Source organism: Capricornis sumatraensis, chromosome 4 (assembly GCF_032405125.1).
Source record: "Capricornis sumatraensis isolate serow.1 chromosome 4, serow.2, whole genome shotgun sequence".
NCBI lineage: Eukaryota > Metazoa > Chordata > Mammalia > Artiodactyla > Bovidae > Capricornis > Capricornis sumatraensis.
In genome coordinates this window covers 85,149,525-85,167,383 of record NC_091072.1, presented here as the reverse complement: position 1 = coordinate 85,167,383, position 17,859 = coordinate 85,149,525, and the positions used below count along the sequence as shown (strand labels likewise).

Genomic DNA, 17,859 nt, shown 5'->3' with positions numbered 1-17,859 from the left:
TGGACTGCAGCATGCAGTCCATGATGGACTGATTGGAATCAGTTCCCCTTAAACTGATTGGAATCAGTTCCCCTTAAAGTTCATCAGCTGTTTAGGTGAGGGTTGGGTACCACAGCAAAAGTCCAGGATACTCTTAGGAAGAATGAAAGTTGTTTGAATGCATAACCAAGAGTAGTCACTCCATTGCCCTTTCTTGTTTTGAATATTGGTGGGGATTTATTGCTTTTTTTCTGAGTCTTTCCTAGCAGTAGGGATGAGTGAGAGAGACACAGTGAAGATAGATAAAATCCAGTGTGGATTCTGCATTCTTACACCAGAACTCAACTGTATTTTTCAGTCTATTCATTCTTATTTTTCTTGATTTATTTTAAAAAGAATTGTGCCTATGTCTGAATCTAAATAACTAATGTAAACAAAAAGTACAGTTGCAATATATTAGTTACTCTGAATAATGAAAAAATTTCATGTCTGTGTAAAATGTCCTGGAGTAATTTTAATTATTAGTACCAAAGGTTACACAGTAGCTCTAGGAATAAACTAATAAACATTTTGTATATAATATTTTGTAAGTCAGTGAACCAAATCTGGGCACAATCTCTTTTCTGTCTGTAGGCAGTTTGTTATATAAATTGACTTTTCAGTCTTGATCATTAGTCTTCAACATGTTTCAAATTTTATGTAATGTGCTCAGGAAACCTTGTTGGAAATCAGAACACTAGAAAAGCATTTTGGACTGATTAGTGTATAGGCAGCTAGATGAACCAAGGAAATAATAGAAATAGAAAGGGTATATGTAATGTGTTTCTTAAAAAAAAGAAAAACACTTCACTGTTCAGTGCTATGTTTTGAGGGTCATTCTACCTGTGGTTATGAATCAGGGCTGATCTGTTACAGTCTTTTGCTCCTTGCTGTCTGCAATCAGTGAGCTGTTTCTCTAGAATAGGAAATTTGGATTAGGCTTCTGTCTGTGTCTATGAAAGAAAACAGAGCTAAATTGACTTGTTCTCATCAATTTTAGCCAACTGAGCTAATCAGACAAGGAAAAAAAAAAGATTTTTATCTACTCTGAAAGTATGATTGCAGTTTGAAGCCTGTGTTCTTAAAAATCTCCTCTTAGGGCACTGAGCCTTTATTCTTCAGCTTGCAGAATTCTTCATACTTCAGTTTCCTGATAAATGCAGTTGGTACTGATACTCCCCATCTTTGAAGCCAGTTGTTAAGAAGCAGGGCTGCTGATGAAATCATAGTTTAAAAGATGAATTAATTTAATACCACAGAAGCTATAAATTTCAAGTAAATATAGTTTCAGAGTGAAATATACAGAATAATATGTGTATAGAATTCAAAAACAACCATATCATGAAAGAGATTATAAAGTCTCATGTGATATATCCTAGAATCAGGATAAAGACCTCTCTGTTCCAGCTAACTTCTTGGATTAGAGAGAGATTGTTGCACCTGGGGATTACCAGGGCCAATCACTCCGAAGAAGTAAGAGTTTTAAGCTAAGGTCTGAATGGCAAGAAAACTTTAGCTACGTGAAGGTTGAAGAGATTTCTAGGCAGAGGGATCATCAAGGGCAAATACCCTGTGGCTGGAAGGAAGAAGCCGGGTGTATGCTGGGATTGGGCTTTTGGGGATTTAATAACACAGGTGTTACGGGAAGATGGTGAACAAGGAGGAGAGAGAAAGGAGATGAGGTTTGAGCGATCAGGTCAGTCCATGAAGGCTGTGTAAGTGCATGGGATCTCAATCTAAAAGTAACAGGAAGTCAATAGAGAGTTTTTAGGTGGGGGGCAATGTCAGATATTTCTGTAGACTTAGATACTCTTCTCCGTAAACCTTTCTAGTCATCAAACCAGAGACAATAGGCAGGCTGTTCCTCAGACACCAAGTGCAGTTGATCAGTAGTGGCTGCTCAGGAATCTGTGGCTAAGGAAGATTCAGTAGGTAAGACTGACATGAACTATTAATGTTGCCACTGTGTATGTATTGTCCCAGCATTAAATGTTCTGATAAAGCAAAGCAAACAGAAAAGGAGAACTTAAATGTTTAATTCACAGTGTAGTTGCAAAACCAGTGGTTTAATTCTGAACACATGGAAAATATAAATAAGCTCAAAGAAGAAATGGAAAGTTTGCTGTAATCCAGTCACTCAGGGAAAACTGTTCTCCAAGTGTTGATGGACTTATGGAAGGAGGCATTTGCGTAAGAACTGATGGTCTGTTTACTCTTAAATGATTTTTGACTTTGTAGGAGCTGGTGGTGCTCTGCCACCTCCACCATCCCAGCTTAATATCTTTGCTGGCAGCTGGGATTCGTCCTCGAATGTTGGTGATGGAATTAGCCTCCAAGGGTTCCCTGGACCGCCTGCTTCAGCAAGACAAAACCAGTCTTACCAGAACACTGCAGCACAGAATTGTGCTACATGTGGCCGATGGCTTGAGGTAATTGATTAGGTCATGCTGTTTTCTATTCAGTGCATAATGAATATGAGCCCAAACTTGCTCTCAGACTTTGAGGACGGCGCTTCCCTGTAACAATGTGTCCTGGTAATATTTCACAAACTATTTGAGTGTAAAACTACCATTTCCCTGTTCAGATTTTGTAGTTTCATAAAATAAGAGTAAGAAAAGCATGCGCACCTCATAGCTAACAGAAGTACAGTTTGAACCCAGAAGTCCTGCTCCAGAACCCATGATCTTAACCATGCACTGACCTCCCTCCCCTAAAAACATGTGGGTGAGGCTTCAAAGTATCAAGGAAAGTTTCAGTTATCATGGATAATTCTGATGAGGAGAGATGAGGTCGGATTTCTGAAAGGAACGAGTTATTTAAGTCAGGTTGTCCTGAAAGACCACAGTGTGTCTCCAAGGTACACCAGCCCTGCAGCTGGATGGTACCCAGACAGAGCCTTGGAGAGGCAGCACAGCAGAGAGAAAAGGCCATGGCCTTTGGAGATAGAGACTGGAATAAATCACTGCTTAATGTACTTACTTTCCTTTGATTTTATTTCTCTAATTCTCTGTGTTTTTTTTGTAGTCTCTACACTGTGTCTAATACTTAATGTATAGTGTCCCGAGTATGTCTGTAATAACTGAAGACATCCCAAATTAAAGTCTTGATTCCCCCCTTTTCCACCCCTTCCCAACTCCAGTCAGCCTGGAGTCATCCTCCTCATGGCTGCCAGAGTGATTGTTCTAATATGGAAGCTGGATCACATCTTTCTCCTGTTATCAAACCTCTCCCACCACACTGTCTGTTCACCGTGCTTAGCCACACCCTTCCTGAGGTTTCTGGAATATACCAGGGGCTCTGTACCGTCTCTTCTCTCAGCCGGAAATGTCTAACCTGCGGAAAGCCTCTTGACTCACTTATTTCACTCAGATTCCTCAGAATGGAAGTCCCTGACTACCTCATGTCTCTCGGGCACCTGTAGCAATTATCACTGCCTAGTATTCTTTATATTTTCCTTTAAAAAGTTTGTTTTTTGTCTATGTTTGCCACCACAATCTACGTGCCATGACATAAAGGCTTTTCAGTTTGTTCACATTTGTACTGTAGCTCCAAGAATACCATATCCTCAATATACGTGTTGGCATTGAGGAGAGAGGGGAGAAAGTGGAAGGAAGGAAGACTGGTGGAGTGTAGTAGCCTCAAAGTGGATGCAAATTTCCTTCTCTTCCTTCACTTCTTAAATAGTGTCTGTTCCTTTTGAGCAGTATCCAGAAAACTTAAATGGAATGGATGGTAAGGAAAACAAACATTTCTCACAAATAAATTAAACTGCTGATATATGGGATTTAACTATTAATACTGTATAAGGAATATAATAGAATAAAATAAGTAGGTTTCCTTTCCTGAAAAAGTCCATAAACTAATGAAAAACAGATTATTATAAGATAAGTGAAAGTCACTCAGTTGTGTCCTACTCTTTGTGACCCCATGGACTGTAGCCTGCCAGACTCCTCTGTCCATGGAGTTCTCCAAGCAAGAGTACTGGAGTGGCTAGACATCCCTTTATCTTCCCAACCCAGTGATCAAACCTGGGTCTCCCACACTGCAGGAAAATTCTTTACTGTTAGAACTACCAAAAATGTGTTTGTAGCTCAGTTGTGTCTGACTCCTTGCAACCCCATGGACTGTGACTCGACAGGCTCCTCTGTCCTTAGGATTCTCCAGGCAGAAATTCTGAAGTGGTTTGCCATTTCCTTCTCCAGGAGATTTTCCCAACCTGAGGATTATACCCTGGTCTCCCGCATTGCAGGCAGTTTCTTTACCATTTGAGCCACTGGGGAAGCCCTCCAAACATAAAAGCACATTTTGATCTGGGTTGCTGTATCTACTTTTGAACAACAGGGAGAACCTTGTATTAAATTAATCTAGGAAAAGTGCAACCATGTCTTATCGGTTTCAAAACTTGTATTGGTCATTTTCCTTAATTTAACTTACTCCAGGTCCTGTTTTTTTTTCCTAAATCGTCTACATGATTCCCAAAGTACTTATTTGTGAAATGAATAATTGATTTTTTAAAAAAATTCATCACTGTTTGAAAGATCTCATCTTTTATATAACTTTCTGGTTCTTCAGCTCAGTTCAGTTGCTCAGTCTTGTCCGACTCTTTGCGACCTCATGGACTGCAGCACACCAGGCTTCCCTTTCCATCACCAACTCCCAGAGCCCTCAAACTCATTCCATCGCATGGTGATGCCATCCAACCATCTCATCCTGTGTTGTCCCCTTCTCCTCCTGCCTTCAATCTTTCCCAACATCAAGGTCTTTTCCAATAAGTTGGTTCTTTGCATCAGGTGGCTAAAGTATTGGAGTTTCAGCTTCAGCATCAGTCCTTCCAATGAATATTCAGGACCAATTTCTTTTATTGACTAGTTGGATCCCTTGCAGTCCAGGGAACTCTTAAGGTCTTCTCCAATACCACAGTTCAAAAGTATCAATTCTTCACTGCTCAGCTTGGTTAAATAGTCCAACTCTCACAACCATACATGATTACTGGAAAAACCATAGCTTTGACTAGACGGACCTTTGTTGGCAAACTAACGTCTCTGCTTTTTATATGCTGATTAGGTTGGTCATAGCTTTTCTTCCAAGGAGCAAGCATCTTTAAATTTCATGGCTCCAGTCACCATCTGCAGTGATTTTGGAGCCCAAAAGAAATAAAGTTGCTCACCTTTTCCATTGTTTCCCCTTCTATTTGCCATGAAGTGATGGGACTGGATGCTATGATTTTAGTTTTCTGAATGTTGAGTTTTAAGCCAACTTTTTCACTCTACTCTTTCACTTTCATCAAGAGGCTGTTTAGTTCTTCGCTTTCTGCCATAAGTGTGGTATCATCTGCATATCTGAGGTTGTTGATATTTCTTCCATCATTCTTGATTCCAGCTTGTGCTTCATCCAGCATGATTCATTTCTCATGATGTACTCTGCATAGAAGTCAAATAAGCATGGTGACAATATACAGGCTTGATGTACTTCTTTTCCGATTTGAAACCAGTCTGTTGTTCCATGTCCAGTTCTAAATGTTGCTTCTTGACCTGCATACAGATTTCTCAGGAGGCAAGTCAGGTTGTCTGGCATTCCCATCTCTTGAAGAATTTTCTAGTTTGTTGTGATCCACACAGTCAAAGGCTTTGGCGTAGTCAATAAAGCAAAAGTAGACGATTTTCTGAAACTCTTGCTTTTTCGGTGAGCCAGCAGATGTTGGCAGTTTGATCTCTGGTTCTTAGAGACCTTACTTAAAATAACAAGTCCAGCAGTTTCTGATAAAGTAAATGATCTCAGCATATTTTCCTATCATTTGCCTGATTTGTTTTCAGCATAATGGCAAGGTACCTTCTGGGTTCTGTACCATAAAAGGCTAATAGATTTTAATAGCTAGCAATCTTCTACCAGCACTAAGTGTATTTTAAAAACTCAGCATTAGAGTTTGTCTTCCCAAATATATTTTAGCATAGAGTCATAACTACAGAGATAGAAAGAGGCAATAAAGTCACATAATTTTGCAGCCTCTTAAATGATGGAGCTGTTTAGAATGACATCCAAGAACTTTCTTCACGTTATATATTCTCTCTTGTGCATATCTTTTACATATTCTACATTCAGCTATTAACTTGTGTCTCTAAATTGTCCGCTGCTTTGAGCTTTTTATTATAATCCTCAACTACCTTTGAAGATATTGAGTGCAGCATTTTCACAGCATCATCTTTTAGGATTTGAAATAGCTCAACTGGAATTCCATAACCTTCACTAGCTTTGTTCATAGTGATGCTTCCTAAGGCCCACTTGACTTCACATTCCAGAATGTCTGGTTCTAGAAGAGTGATCATGCCATCATGATTATCTGGGTCATGAAGATCTTTTTGGTACAGTTCTTCTGTATATTCTTGCCACCTCTTCTTAATATCTTCTGCTTCTGTTAGGTCCATACCATTTCTGTCCTTTATTGAGTCTGTCTTTGCATGAAATGTTCCCTTGGTATCTCTAATTTTCTTGAAGAGATCTTTAGTCTTTCCCATTCTATTGTTTTCCTCTATTTCTTTGCACTAATCACTGAGGAAGGCTTTCTTATCTCTCCTTTCTATTCTTTGGAACTCTGCATTCAAATGGATATATCTTTCTTTTCTCCTTTGCTTTTTGCTTCTCTTCTTTTCACAGCCATTTTTAAGGCGTCCTCAAACAGCCATTTTGCTTTTTTGCATTTCTTTTTCTTGGGAACGGTCTTGATCACTGCCTCCTGTACAATGTCACGAACCTCCATCCATAGTTCATCAGGCACTCTGTCTGTGTGATCTAGTCCCATAAATCTATTTCTCACTTCCACTCTATAATCGTTAGGGATTTGATTTAGGTCATACCTGAATGGTCTAGCGGTTTTCCCTACTTTCTTCAATTTAAGTCTAAATTTGGCAATAAGGAGTTCATGATTTGAACCACAGTCAGCTTCTGGTCTTGTTTTTGCTGACTGTATAGAGCTTCTCCATCTTTGGCTGCAAATATAATCAATCTGATTTCAATGTTGACCATCTGGTGATGATGTGTAGAGTCTTCTCTTGTGTTGTTGGAAGAGGGTGTTTGCTATGACCAGTGCGTTCTCTTGGCAAAACTCTACTAGGCTTTTCCCTGCTTCATTCTGTACTCCAAGGTCAAATTTTCCTGTTACCCCAGGTGTTTCTTGACTTCCTACTATTGCATTCCAGTCCCCTATAATGAAAAGGACATCTTTTTTGGGTGTTAGTTCTAGAAGGTCTTGTGGGTCTTCATAGAACCATTCAACTTCAGCTTCTTTAGCCTTACTGGTCAGGGCATAGACTTGGATTACCGTGATATTGAATGGTTTGCCTTGGAAACGAACAGAGATCATTCTGTTATTTTTGAGATTTCATCCAAGTACTGCATTTTGGACTCATTTCTTCTAAAGGATTCTTGCCCACAGTAGCAGATATAATGGTCATCTGAGTTAAATTCACCCATTCCAGTCCATTTTAGTTTGCTGATTCCTAAAATGTTGATGGTCACTCATGCCATCTCCTGTTTGACCACTTCCAATTTGCCTTGATTCATGGACCTAACATTCCAGGTTCCTATGAAATATTGCTCTTTACTGCATCAGACTTTACTTCCATCACCTGTCACATCCACAACTGGGTGGTGTTTTTTCTTTGGCTCCATCTCTTCATTCTTTCCAGTGTTGTTTTTCCACTGATCTCCAGTAGCATATTGGGCATTTACTGACCTGGGGAGTTCATCTTTCAGTGTCCTATCTTTTTGCCTTATGACAAACCTAGACAGCATATTAAAAAGCAGAGACATTGCTTTTCCAACAAAAGTCTGTTTAGTTAAGGCTATGGTTTTTCCAGTAGTCATGTATGAATTTGAGAGTTGAACTATAAAAAAAGCTGAGCACCGAAGAATTGATGCTTTTGAACTGTGGTGTTGGAGAAGACTCTTGAGAGTCCCTTGGACTGCAAGAAGATCCAACCAGTCCATCCTAAAGGAAATTGGTCTTGAATATTCATTGGAAGGACTGATATTGAAGCTGAAACTCCAATTCTTCGGCCACCTTATGTGAAGAGCTGACTCATTTGAAAAGACCCCACTGCCGGGAAAGATTGAAGGCGAGAGGAGAAGGGGTCGACAGAGGATGAGATGGTTGGATGGCATCACCGACTCAATGGACATGAGTCTGAGTAAGCTCTGGGAATTGGTGATACACTGGAGGGATGGCATGCTGCTGTCCATGGGCTCGCAAAGAGTGGGACATGACTGACCGACTGAACTGAATTGAACTAAACCTTTGAAGATATAGTAACCTATATTTCCTATAAGTTTGTGTTTCAATATTTTCAAAATTGAATATATTTTCTCTTGTTTCACTATGAATCTGTTTTTTATTTTGTATCCCATTTGCCAACAAAGGTCTTTGTAATCCCATCCAGACCACTCCCTCCCCCCCAAAAAAGTAAGTACTCCTTTGTCCAGTAGGTTATTTTTAACCTTGATTAATTTATTTTTATGCCACTAACTGCTGTCTTGGTCTGATATTTATAGGTAATTATCAGAATATTTCTGATATCGTACCATTCCAAAATAAAAATTTAAGTATTCTTGAAACTCCTTAGCATTTCAAGTTATCTGGAGAAAACATCTAAATTCCTGTCATAGCCTCAGAACTCTTTGTGTACCTCTTGCCTGCCTCTCCAGACTCCTTTCATTCCATTGCCCACATTCCAACCACGCTGAAGAACTTGACTTCTCATTGGCATCTGTGTCTATTCTTGCATTTGTCATTCCTGTCTTGTCAAAAAAAATCATCCGCCTAGAAAACTCATATTCCTTTAGAATTTGCTCACATACTGTCTTCACCGTGATAACTGACTACACCGTGAAGAGTGGACCTGGCTAAAACATGTTTCTTGACTCTGCTCCACACAGAACTTTACACTGGCTGCTGAAGAGGGAAAAGAAAGATAGAGATTATATTGCTCTTGTCAAGATTGAAAACTTATAGTCTAGTGGGAGAGTCTGCTTTGGAACTACTAGAGAAGTCATACCAAATGCTAGGGAAGTATCACATTTTTGCAATCTTATTAGAATACCCTTGTCTCCCTCTTGATTGTGGCCTTAAAGATCAAGAAGACGAGGATGGCTTTATATCCCCAGGGACTGTCCCTCATAGATGCCCAATATATATTTGTTAAATGAATGAAGATATTCTATTCTTAGAATAATTCTCTTTAGGGTGAGATAAGGTTTACTGTAAGTTTCAAAGAAGTTTCTTTGCAACATTGATAACAATCATAATTTAAAAATAACTAACTTGAGTTTAGCCAGTTTGTTTTAATAAAATATTTGAAAATGATTATTGTCATATAATACATAAATTATGGCTGAATTATTCTTACTATGGCAACGTCTGTACTTGTTATGTTTTTAAAGCTATTCTGCTATTTAAAGCTATTAAAACTGCTTTTAAGATTAAATTCTGTAATTGAACATTTTAACTAATCCAGATAATCTTTCCTTCCCACTGACATTATTTAAAATTAAGTTTAATTTTTTTAACCTTTGGAAAGTGTTTTGAGAGAGTCTGTAGTCTTTAAATATTCTGAAAGAGGCATGCAATAGGAAGGATTTGGATGCTATTCAATACTGTATGACTTGGCTTTAACTTTTTTCTTCTTAATCTCCCAGCTTTTCTCTTCAACAGGATAAGAGTAGCTAATGGCCTTTCAGTAAGCCCTCAGTAAATTTTTCTTTTAAGCCTATTACTTATTGTTAAGGTCAGCTTCATTAGTGTATCTCTCTTACTTTCAGCCAAAAATATGTCTACTGAAAGGAATAGGCCTAATGTCAAATGTTCTAACTACATCCTGGAAGAGAAGGAATCTTTTATTGATGAAGTTAAATGATACATACATTCTAGGTCATCAATCAATGGAAAGTTCAGGATATTTCTGCCTCTCTGCTCCTAATCCCTCTAGCAGTGATTAGTACTCAGTAATGGAGCAAATATTTATTAACATAAGGTGCTGCTGCTGCTGCTAAGTTGCTTCAGACATGTCCGACTCTGTGCGACCCCATAGACAGCAGCCCACCAGGCTCCACCGTCCCTGGGATTCTCCAGTCAAGAACAGTGGAGTGGGTTGCCATTTCCTTCTCCAATGCATGAAAGTGAAAAGTGAAGGGGAAGTCACTCAGTCATGTCTGACTCTTCACGACCCCATGGACTGCAGCCCACCAGGCTCCTCTGGTGAACCTATACCAAAAGCCACAAACAAAGGATTTAAATTTACCTCTCTTAAGTTCTGTGAAAAACTGTAATTTCAGTTCAGTTCAGTCACTCAGTCATGTCCTACTCTTTGTGACCCCATGTACTGCAGCACGCCAGGCTTCCCTATCCATCACCAACTCCCAGAGCTTGCTCAAACTCATGTCTGTTGAGTTGATGATGCCATCCAACCATCTCATCCTTTGCTGTCCCCTTCTCCTCCTGCCTTCAATCTTTTCCAGCATCAGGGTCTTTTCCAATAAGTTAGTCTTCGCATCAGTTGGCCAAAGTATTGGAGTTTCAGCTTCAGCATCAGTCCTTCCAATTCAACACTGATCTCCTTTAGGATGGACTGGTTGGATCTCCTTGCAGTCCAAGGGACTCTCAAGAGTTTTCTCCAACACCACAGTTCAAAAGCATCAATTCTTCACTGCTCAGGTTTCTTAAATAGTTCAACTCTCATATCCATACATGACTACTGGAAAAACCATAGCTTTGACTAGACAGACCTTTGTTGGTAAAGTAATGTCTCTGCTTTTTATATGCAGTCTAGATTAGTCATAGCTTTCCTTCTAAGGAGCAAGCGTCTTTTAATTTCACGGCTGCAGTCACCATCTGCAGTGATTCTGGAGCCCAAGAAAATAGTCTGTCATTTTTCCCCCATCTATTTGCCATGAAGTGATGGGACCGGATGCCATGATCTTAGTTTTCTGAATGTTGAGTTTTAAGCCAACCTTTTCACTCTACTCTTTCACTTTCATCAAGAGGCTCTTTAGGTCTTTTTCACTTTCTGCCATAAGGGTGGTGTCATCTATGTATCTGAGGTTATTGATATTTCTCCCAGCAATCTTGATTCCATCTTGTGCTTCATCCAGTCTGGCATTTCACATAATGTACTCTGTATATAAGTTAAATAAGCAAGGTGACAATATACAGCCTTGTGCTGCTAAGTCACTTCAGTCATGTCTGACTCTGTGTGACCCCATAGACGGCAGCCCACCAGGCTCCCCTGTCCCTGGGATTCTCCAGGCAAGAACACTGGAGTGGGTTGCCATTTCCTTCTCCAATACAGCCTTGTAGTTCTGTGAAAAATTGTAATTTCAAGGTAGGATATAATATAGTTGTGAGGTCATGTGCAGAACTATGGCAAATTTGATGTCAATGGGTAGGGTGAAAAGAGCTGGGGAAAAATCTGAATTTTTTAGATGGGTAAAGAAAGGTAACAGAGTTACTTTAGAACTAGGGATAGCTCTTTGGCCGTGTCTCTAAAATGGACAAGACCTGGTTAAGAGGAAAACTTAGTTTTGTTTTTTTTATATTAACTAGTTTTTATTCTTCACCTACAGTAAATGTCAAACTCTGGTTGCCAGTGGTTGAATGGATCAATTTCTAAAAGGAAAGACTTTAAAATTCCCCACATCACCTTTCCTAAGATAGTGGTTTACTCACTCCAGCTCTCAATTCAAGTTGTTCTTTGATAATTCATAGTAGATCTGGGTTTAAAGTAGATTGCATCTTCAAATGATACAGTACAAATAGCTTAAAAAAGTCTTTTATTTTAATTTGTTAACTATTGAAAAAGTAGAAAACATTTTCCAAAAAGTTAGGAAATATTTTATTCAGAAAAAAATTAATGTCAAAGGAGAGAGAATTTTAAAGGCTATGAAAATTGTTAAATAAATGAGAGTTATAAAAAAATACTATCAATTCTTATTTAATGTATTTTCACTTTAAACCAATTAAAATATTTACATGATATTGAGGGAATTCAGAATTCCTTTTAGTGATTATTAAAGTATACAGAAAAGAAGTCTCAGAAAAATACGTGTTCTGCTTAAAGTGGTTGTGCCTTAAAGTTTAAAACACTTATCAGAATTTGACATGTCTTTTAGTTTGTTTTAAATGCATAAACTTTGTAAAACTGGGCTTACATATTTTGATTTCCTTCTACAGTATCTTTTAACTTTGAAGGTAAAACTTAGCACAGAATTTTGATGCTTTTCCTAGTGAATATGTATATTTTAAAAAAATACCAAAATATATTATGATATAAGCACATTTTAATAAAATTTCCTGTGCATTTTATGGCAGATACCTCCATTCGGCCATGATTATATACCGTGACTTGAAGCCCCACAATGTGTTGCTTTTCACCTTGTATCCCAATGCTGCCATCATCGCCAAGATTGCGGACTATGGGATTGCTCAGTACTGCTGTAGGATGGGGATAAAAACATCAGAGGGCACTCCAGGTAGGTAACAAGGTTTGTTGGATAATGTTCTCTTCAGGACGGGTAACCACTGCCCTCAGCTGTGAGTTCAGGAGACTCAAGAGAACACTGTAGCCTATCACGCTGTGAACAGATGTTCATTTATAGTTGTGACCAGTATATTTGTGATTTTGATCATTGTATCCAGTAGGGCAAAAAAATCAACTGATGTAATTTTACAGGGAAAAAGTAAAATTATAAAACATAGAGTATGTCTGATGTCAAGTTATATTTCTAAAAGTTGGATTTCTTAAAAACATTGAGTTACTACAGAGGTGGTAAGGGAACCACAAAGTTTTAATCTAGCTACTGTTAACACTTACTTAAAATGAGGCAAACTAGATTTAGGATCACAAACCTTTTTTTTTTTTTTTGGAACTAGGAAATCCAAATAACTTTGAAAATCCAAAGATTTTCTTTTAAATAACTGATTTCATGGTGAAATTTGGCCTAACGGAATTGACTCTCATGATCTTAATTTCTCATGCTCACTGTGAATGTGTATGTTTCATGGCAGAAATATAAACATGTTTGAGTATAGGGTGCTGGCTCTGATACCACTGAAGGTTTGTGTAATTTGTTATATGCATTATTACTAACTTTTGTAAATATTAAAAAGTATAAATCCCTAAATAATTGTAGCACCAAGAGTTTCAGATAAGGACTTTGGTGCTTCTGGCGTTCTTTGTTGCACTCTTCTTGACACAAGCATACTTTCTTACTCTTTTTTTAATATATATATATTTTTTTTTAATTAAAAAATGTTTTTTTAATTAAAAAAATTTTAATTTTGCTGGAGTAGAGTTCCCTGTGCTAAACAGTAGGTCCTTGTTGGTTATCTATTTTACATATAGTAGTGTGTGTATGTTCATCCCAAGCTCCTGCTTTAACCCTCCCTGCCACATTTTCCCTTTGGTAATCATGAGTTTGTTTTTGATATCTGTAAATAAGTTCTGTTGTCTTATTTTTAATAAATAAGTTCATTTGTGTTATTTAAAAAAAAATTAGCTACCACATATAAGTGATACGACATTTGTCTTTGACTTAGTATGGTAATCTCTAGGTACATCTGGTTTTGCTGCAAATGGCTATATTTCATTCTATTTTTTATTGCTGAGTAATATTTCATTGTATATATGTATTGCATCTTCTTTATCCATTGGTCTATCAGTGGACATTTAGGTTGATACCATGTCTTGGCTATTGTAAATAACATTGTAGTGAACATTGGGGTACATGTATCTCTTCAAATTATGATTTTCTCCAGATATAAGTGTAGGAATGGAATCGCTGAATCATATGTTAGCTCTATTTTTAGTACTTTTAATGAACCTCCACACTCTTCTACCTAGTGGTTGTACCATTTACATTTCCACCAACAGTGTAGGAGAGTTCTGATTGGTACATGAGTTTAAACCTTTAACTACTGAACTTCATTTTTCTTTCTTCATAGTTTATTGATTGTTAACACAAATACATAAAAATTTCATAGTGTCTCTTTCTGACCCTGTAAAAAAATATGAGTCAAGGTTATTATGTAAAATGAGACATATCCATTCTGCATATTATATCATATTATGTATGTACTGTCATATTATGGTCTCCAGAAATCACAAGCATCATTTTCTTACCTTATATTTTAATGTAGCATTATTTTTTTCTTTAAAGTGAAAGAAGGTTTATTCAGAGAGAAACGCACTCCACAGACAGAGTGTGGATCATCTTGGAAGGCAAGAGAGGCACCAGGGTATGGGATTGTCAGTTTTTATGTTGTTGTTGCTATTCAGTCGCTAAGTCATGTTGGACTCTTCGACCACATGGACCTCGGCATGCCAGGCTTCCCTATCCTTCACTATGTTCCAGACTTTGCTCAAACTCATATTTATTGAGTCGATGATGCTATCCAACCATATCATCCTCTCTTGACTGCTTCTCCTGTCCTCAATCTGTACCAGCATCAGGGTCTTTTCTAGTGAGTCAGCTCTTTGCATCACGTGGCCAACGTATTGGAGCTTCAGCTTCAGTATCAGTCTTTCCAGTGAATACTCAGGATTGATTTTCTTTAGGAATGACTGGTTTCATTTCCTTGCTGGCCAACTCTTTGTGACCCTATGGACTGAAGACCACCAGGCTCCTCTGTCCATGGGATTCTCTAAGCAAGCATACTGGAGTGACTTGCCAGGCCCTTCTCCAGGGAATCTTCTGGACCCAGGGATTAAATCTGCATCTCTTGTGTTTCCTCCTTTAGCAGGAGGTTCTTCACCACTCTCGCCACCTGGAAAAAATATCTTGCTGTCCAAGAGAGTTTCACCAGTCTTCTCTAGCACCACAGTTTGAAAGCATCAATTCTTTGGGGCTCAGCCTTCATTCCCTGATGACTCATTGGTAAAAGAAATCACCTGCCAATGAAGGAGACATGGGTTCCATTCTTGGGTCATTAAGAACCCCTGGAGAAGGAAATGGCAACCCACTCCAGTTTCTTGCCTGGAAAACCCCATGGATAGAGAAGCCTGGCAGACTGTAGTCCATGTGGTTGCAAAGAGTCGGACATGATGAGCAACTAAATAACAACAGCCTTGGTTATGGTCCAATTCCCACATCTGTACATGACTGTTGGAAAAACCATAGCTTTGAATATATAGACCTTTGTCAGCAAAGTAATATTTCTGCTTTTAAAATTGCTATCTAGGTTTGTCAGCTTTCCTTCCAAGGAGCAAGTGTCTTTTAATTTCATGGCTGCAGTCAAGATGTGCAGTGATTTTGGAGGCCAAGAAAATAAAATCTGTCACTGTTTCCAGTGTTTTCCCATCTATTTGCCATGCAGTGATGGCACTAGATGCTGTGATCTTAGTTTTTTGAATGTTGAGTTTCAAGCCAACTTTCTTACGCTCTTCTTTCATGCTCATCAGGAGGCTCTTGAGTTCCTCTTTGCTTTCTGACATTAGAGTGATATCATCTGAATATCTGAGGTTATTGATATTTCTCCCAGCAATCTTGATTCCAGCTTGTAATTCATCCAGCCAGGTATTTTGCGTGATGTACTCTGTATAGAAGTTAAATAAGCATAGTGACAATATACAGCCTTGACTTCTTTATGAGTTTTGAACTAGTCCATATTTCTGTGTCTGGTTCTAACTGTTGCTTCTTGTCCTGCATACAGGTTTCTCAGGAAACAGGTAAGGTGATCTAGTATTCCCATCTTTCTAAGAATTTTTCTACAGTTTGTTGTATTCACATAGTCAAAAGCTTTAGTGTAGTCAATGAAGCAGAAGATTTTCTGGAATTCCCTTGCTTTCTCTAATGATCCAGCATATGTTGGCAATTTGATCTCTGGTTCCTGTGCTTTTTCTAAATCTAGTTTGTACATCTGGAAGTTCTTGGTTCACGTCTAGCTGAAGCCTAGCTTGATGGATTTTGAACAAACCTTGCAGTACAAGAAAACCTTACTGTACAAGCAAACCTTGTATGGTAGTTTGAACATCTTTGGCATTGCCCTTCTTTGGGGTAAGAATGAAAACTGACCTTTTCCAGTCCTTTGGCTACTGCTGAGTTTTCCAAATTTGCTGATGTATTGAGTGCATGTATTTAACAGCATCATCTTTTTAGGATTTTAAATAGCTCACATGGAATTCCATCACCTCCACTAGCTTTGTAGTTAAGCTGTTTAAGGCCCACCTGAATTTACACTCTAGGATATCTGGCTCTAGGTGACTGACCACACCATCCTGGTTATCTTCGTCCAGTTATCACTGGTTGTTAAGACCTCTTTGTATAGTTCTTCTGTGTATTCTTACCACCTCTTCTTAATCTATTCTGCTTCTGTTAGGTCCTTACTGTTCCTGTCCTTTATCGTGTTCATCCTTGCGTGAAATATCACCTTGATATCTCCAATTTTCTTGAAGAAATTTCTAGTATTTCCCATTTTATTGTTTTCCTCCTATTTTTCTTTTGAATTGTTCATTTAAGAAGGCTTTCTTATCTCTCCTTGCTATTCTCTTGAACTCTGCATTCAGATGGGTATATCTTTCCATTTCTCCTTTCTTTTTACTCTTTTTTTTTTTTTTTTTAAGGTCTTGGGGTCCAGCCCTGGTGGATCCAGGGTAATTCGAAAGTGGGGACAGGATTGGCGTCCTAGGAAAAAACATTTAATTACAGATAGAGAAGAGATTAGAAACGGATAGTGTAGTAGGAAAATTAGTGGAGAAAAAGAGGCTGAATAACTTGGTTTATGTGGGATACCAATCACCACCTACGTAGGCCATAGGCGTCTTTCGATTCTCCCGAAGGAGAGGAGGCACTGAGGTCTCCCCGGTCCGATCTTAGAAGCCCAGACAAAATTAGCAGGCTTCGTGAGTACCCATGTACCAGATGGGAATTCAGCCAGAAAAATGGGGAGCAAGAAAGAACGACATGGAGGAATCAGTCTTTCCAGAAACTGATCCGATTTCTTTATTTTTTAGGTTTGCTTATATACCTTTTGTTATACATAGAGATGAATACAGAGTCACGCGGGTGTCAGCAGTCCTGACCTTTATCAAAATCAGGTGCTTCACATAAATGTATAAAAAAAGGTCTTAGGGGTTTAACATCATCTTCTGGCCATGAGGCCTGCTGACAATTTATGATCCTTTCTTTCTGATAACGAAAAAACTTATTTTTTCCAAGGGTGTTTTTTCTTAAACCAGGCACCACCCTCCAAATAAAGTTGCATTTCTATAGGGTGAGGGTGTAGTGAGTTACAATCAAGAAAGGAATTTATTTAACCCAAGGTTAACAGGATTAATCTTAAAAGTTAATACTTATTTCTCCTATATGCTTAAAGGTTAATACTTATTTCTCCTATATGCTAGTTATATTCATTATAATGGCAAGGAATATGGAGATTTAGCAGCAAACATCAGCCCAACAAATGAAAACCCTTCACCAATGTTTCCCTTAAGATCTATTTAGTCTTAAGATAGTGATAAAGTTACATTTTTGCATAGCAAGGACACAGTGATTTATAACAAAGTACAGTGATCTATAACAAAAAGAGAAAATTCATTAACTCAAAAAGTCTAGTATTGCTAACATCAAAAACTACTATATTTCCTTTTCTATATTCCAAATACATTGATTAATATATTCCCAGGTGCCTAAGGATATGGAGGCCTAGCGGCAATCATTGACTCAACAATGAGAAAAGCCCTATGCTAATTAAGACTTTCAAGATACTCCAAACTCTCTGTGCTGTTTAAGGTTGAGAGGTAGTAAACAATCATGTGCCTAGTGGCAAGAGTATGGATAATCCTGTCACACAAGCTAGTT

The 17,859-nt window shown here is 38.2% G+C and overlaps 1 protein-coding gene across 1 annotated transcript in view; it reads left to right on the top strand.

Annotated features, from left to right (window-relative positions):
- The window catches only part of LRRK2 (leucine rich repeat kinase 2), a 214,171-nt gene that overhangs the window by 140,609 nt on the left and 55,703 nt on the right, over window positions 1-17,859 (top strand). Inside the window, exons 40-41 of the mRNA XM_068971009.1 lie at window positions 2,257-2,447; window positions 12,374-12,534. Coding sequence (XP_068827110.1) covers window positions 2,257-2,447; window positions 12,374-12,534 — 352 coding nt within the window. The remainder of the gene's footprint in view (window positions 1-2,256; window positions 2,448-12,373; window positions 12,535-17,859) is intronic.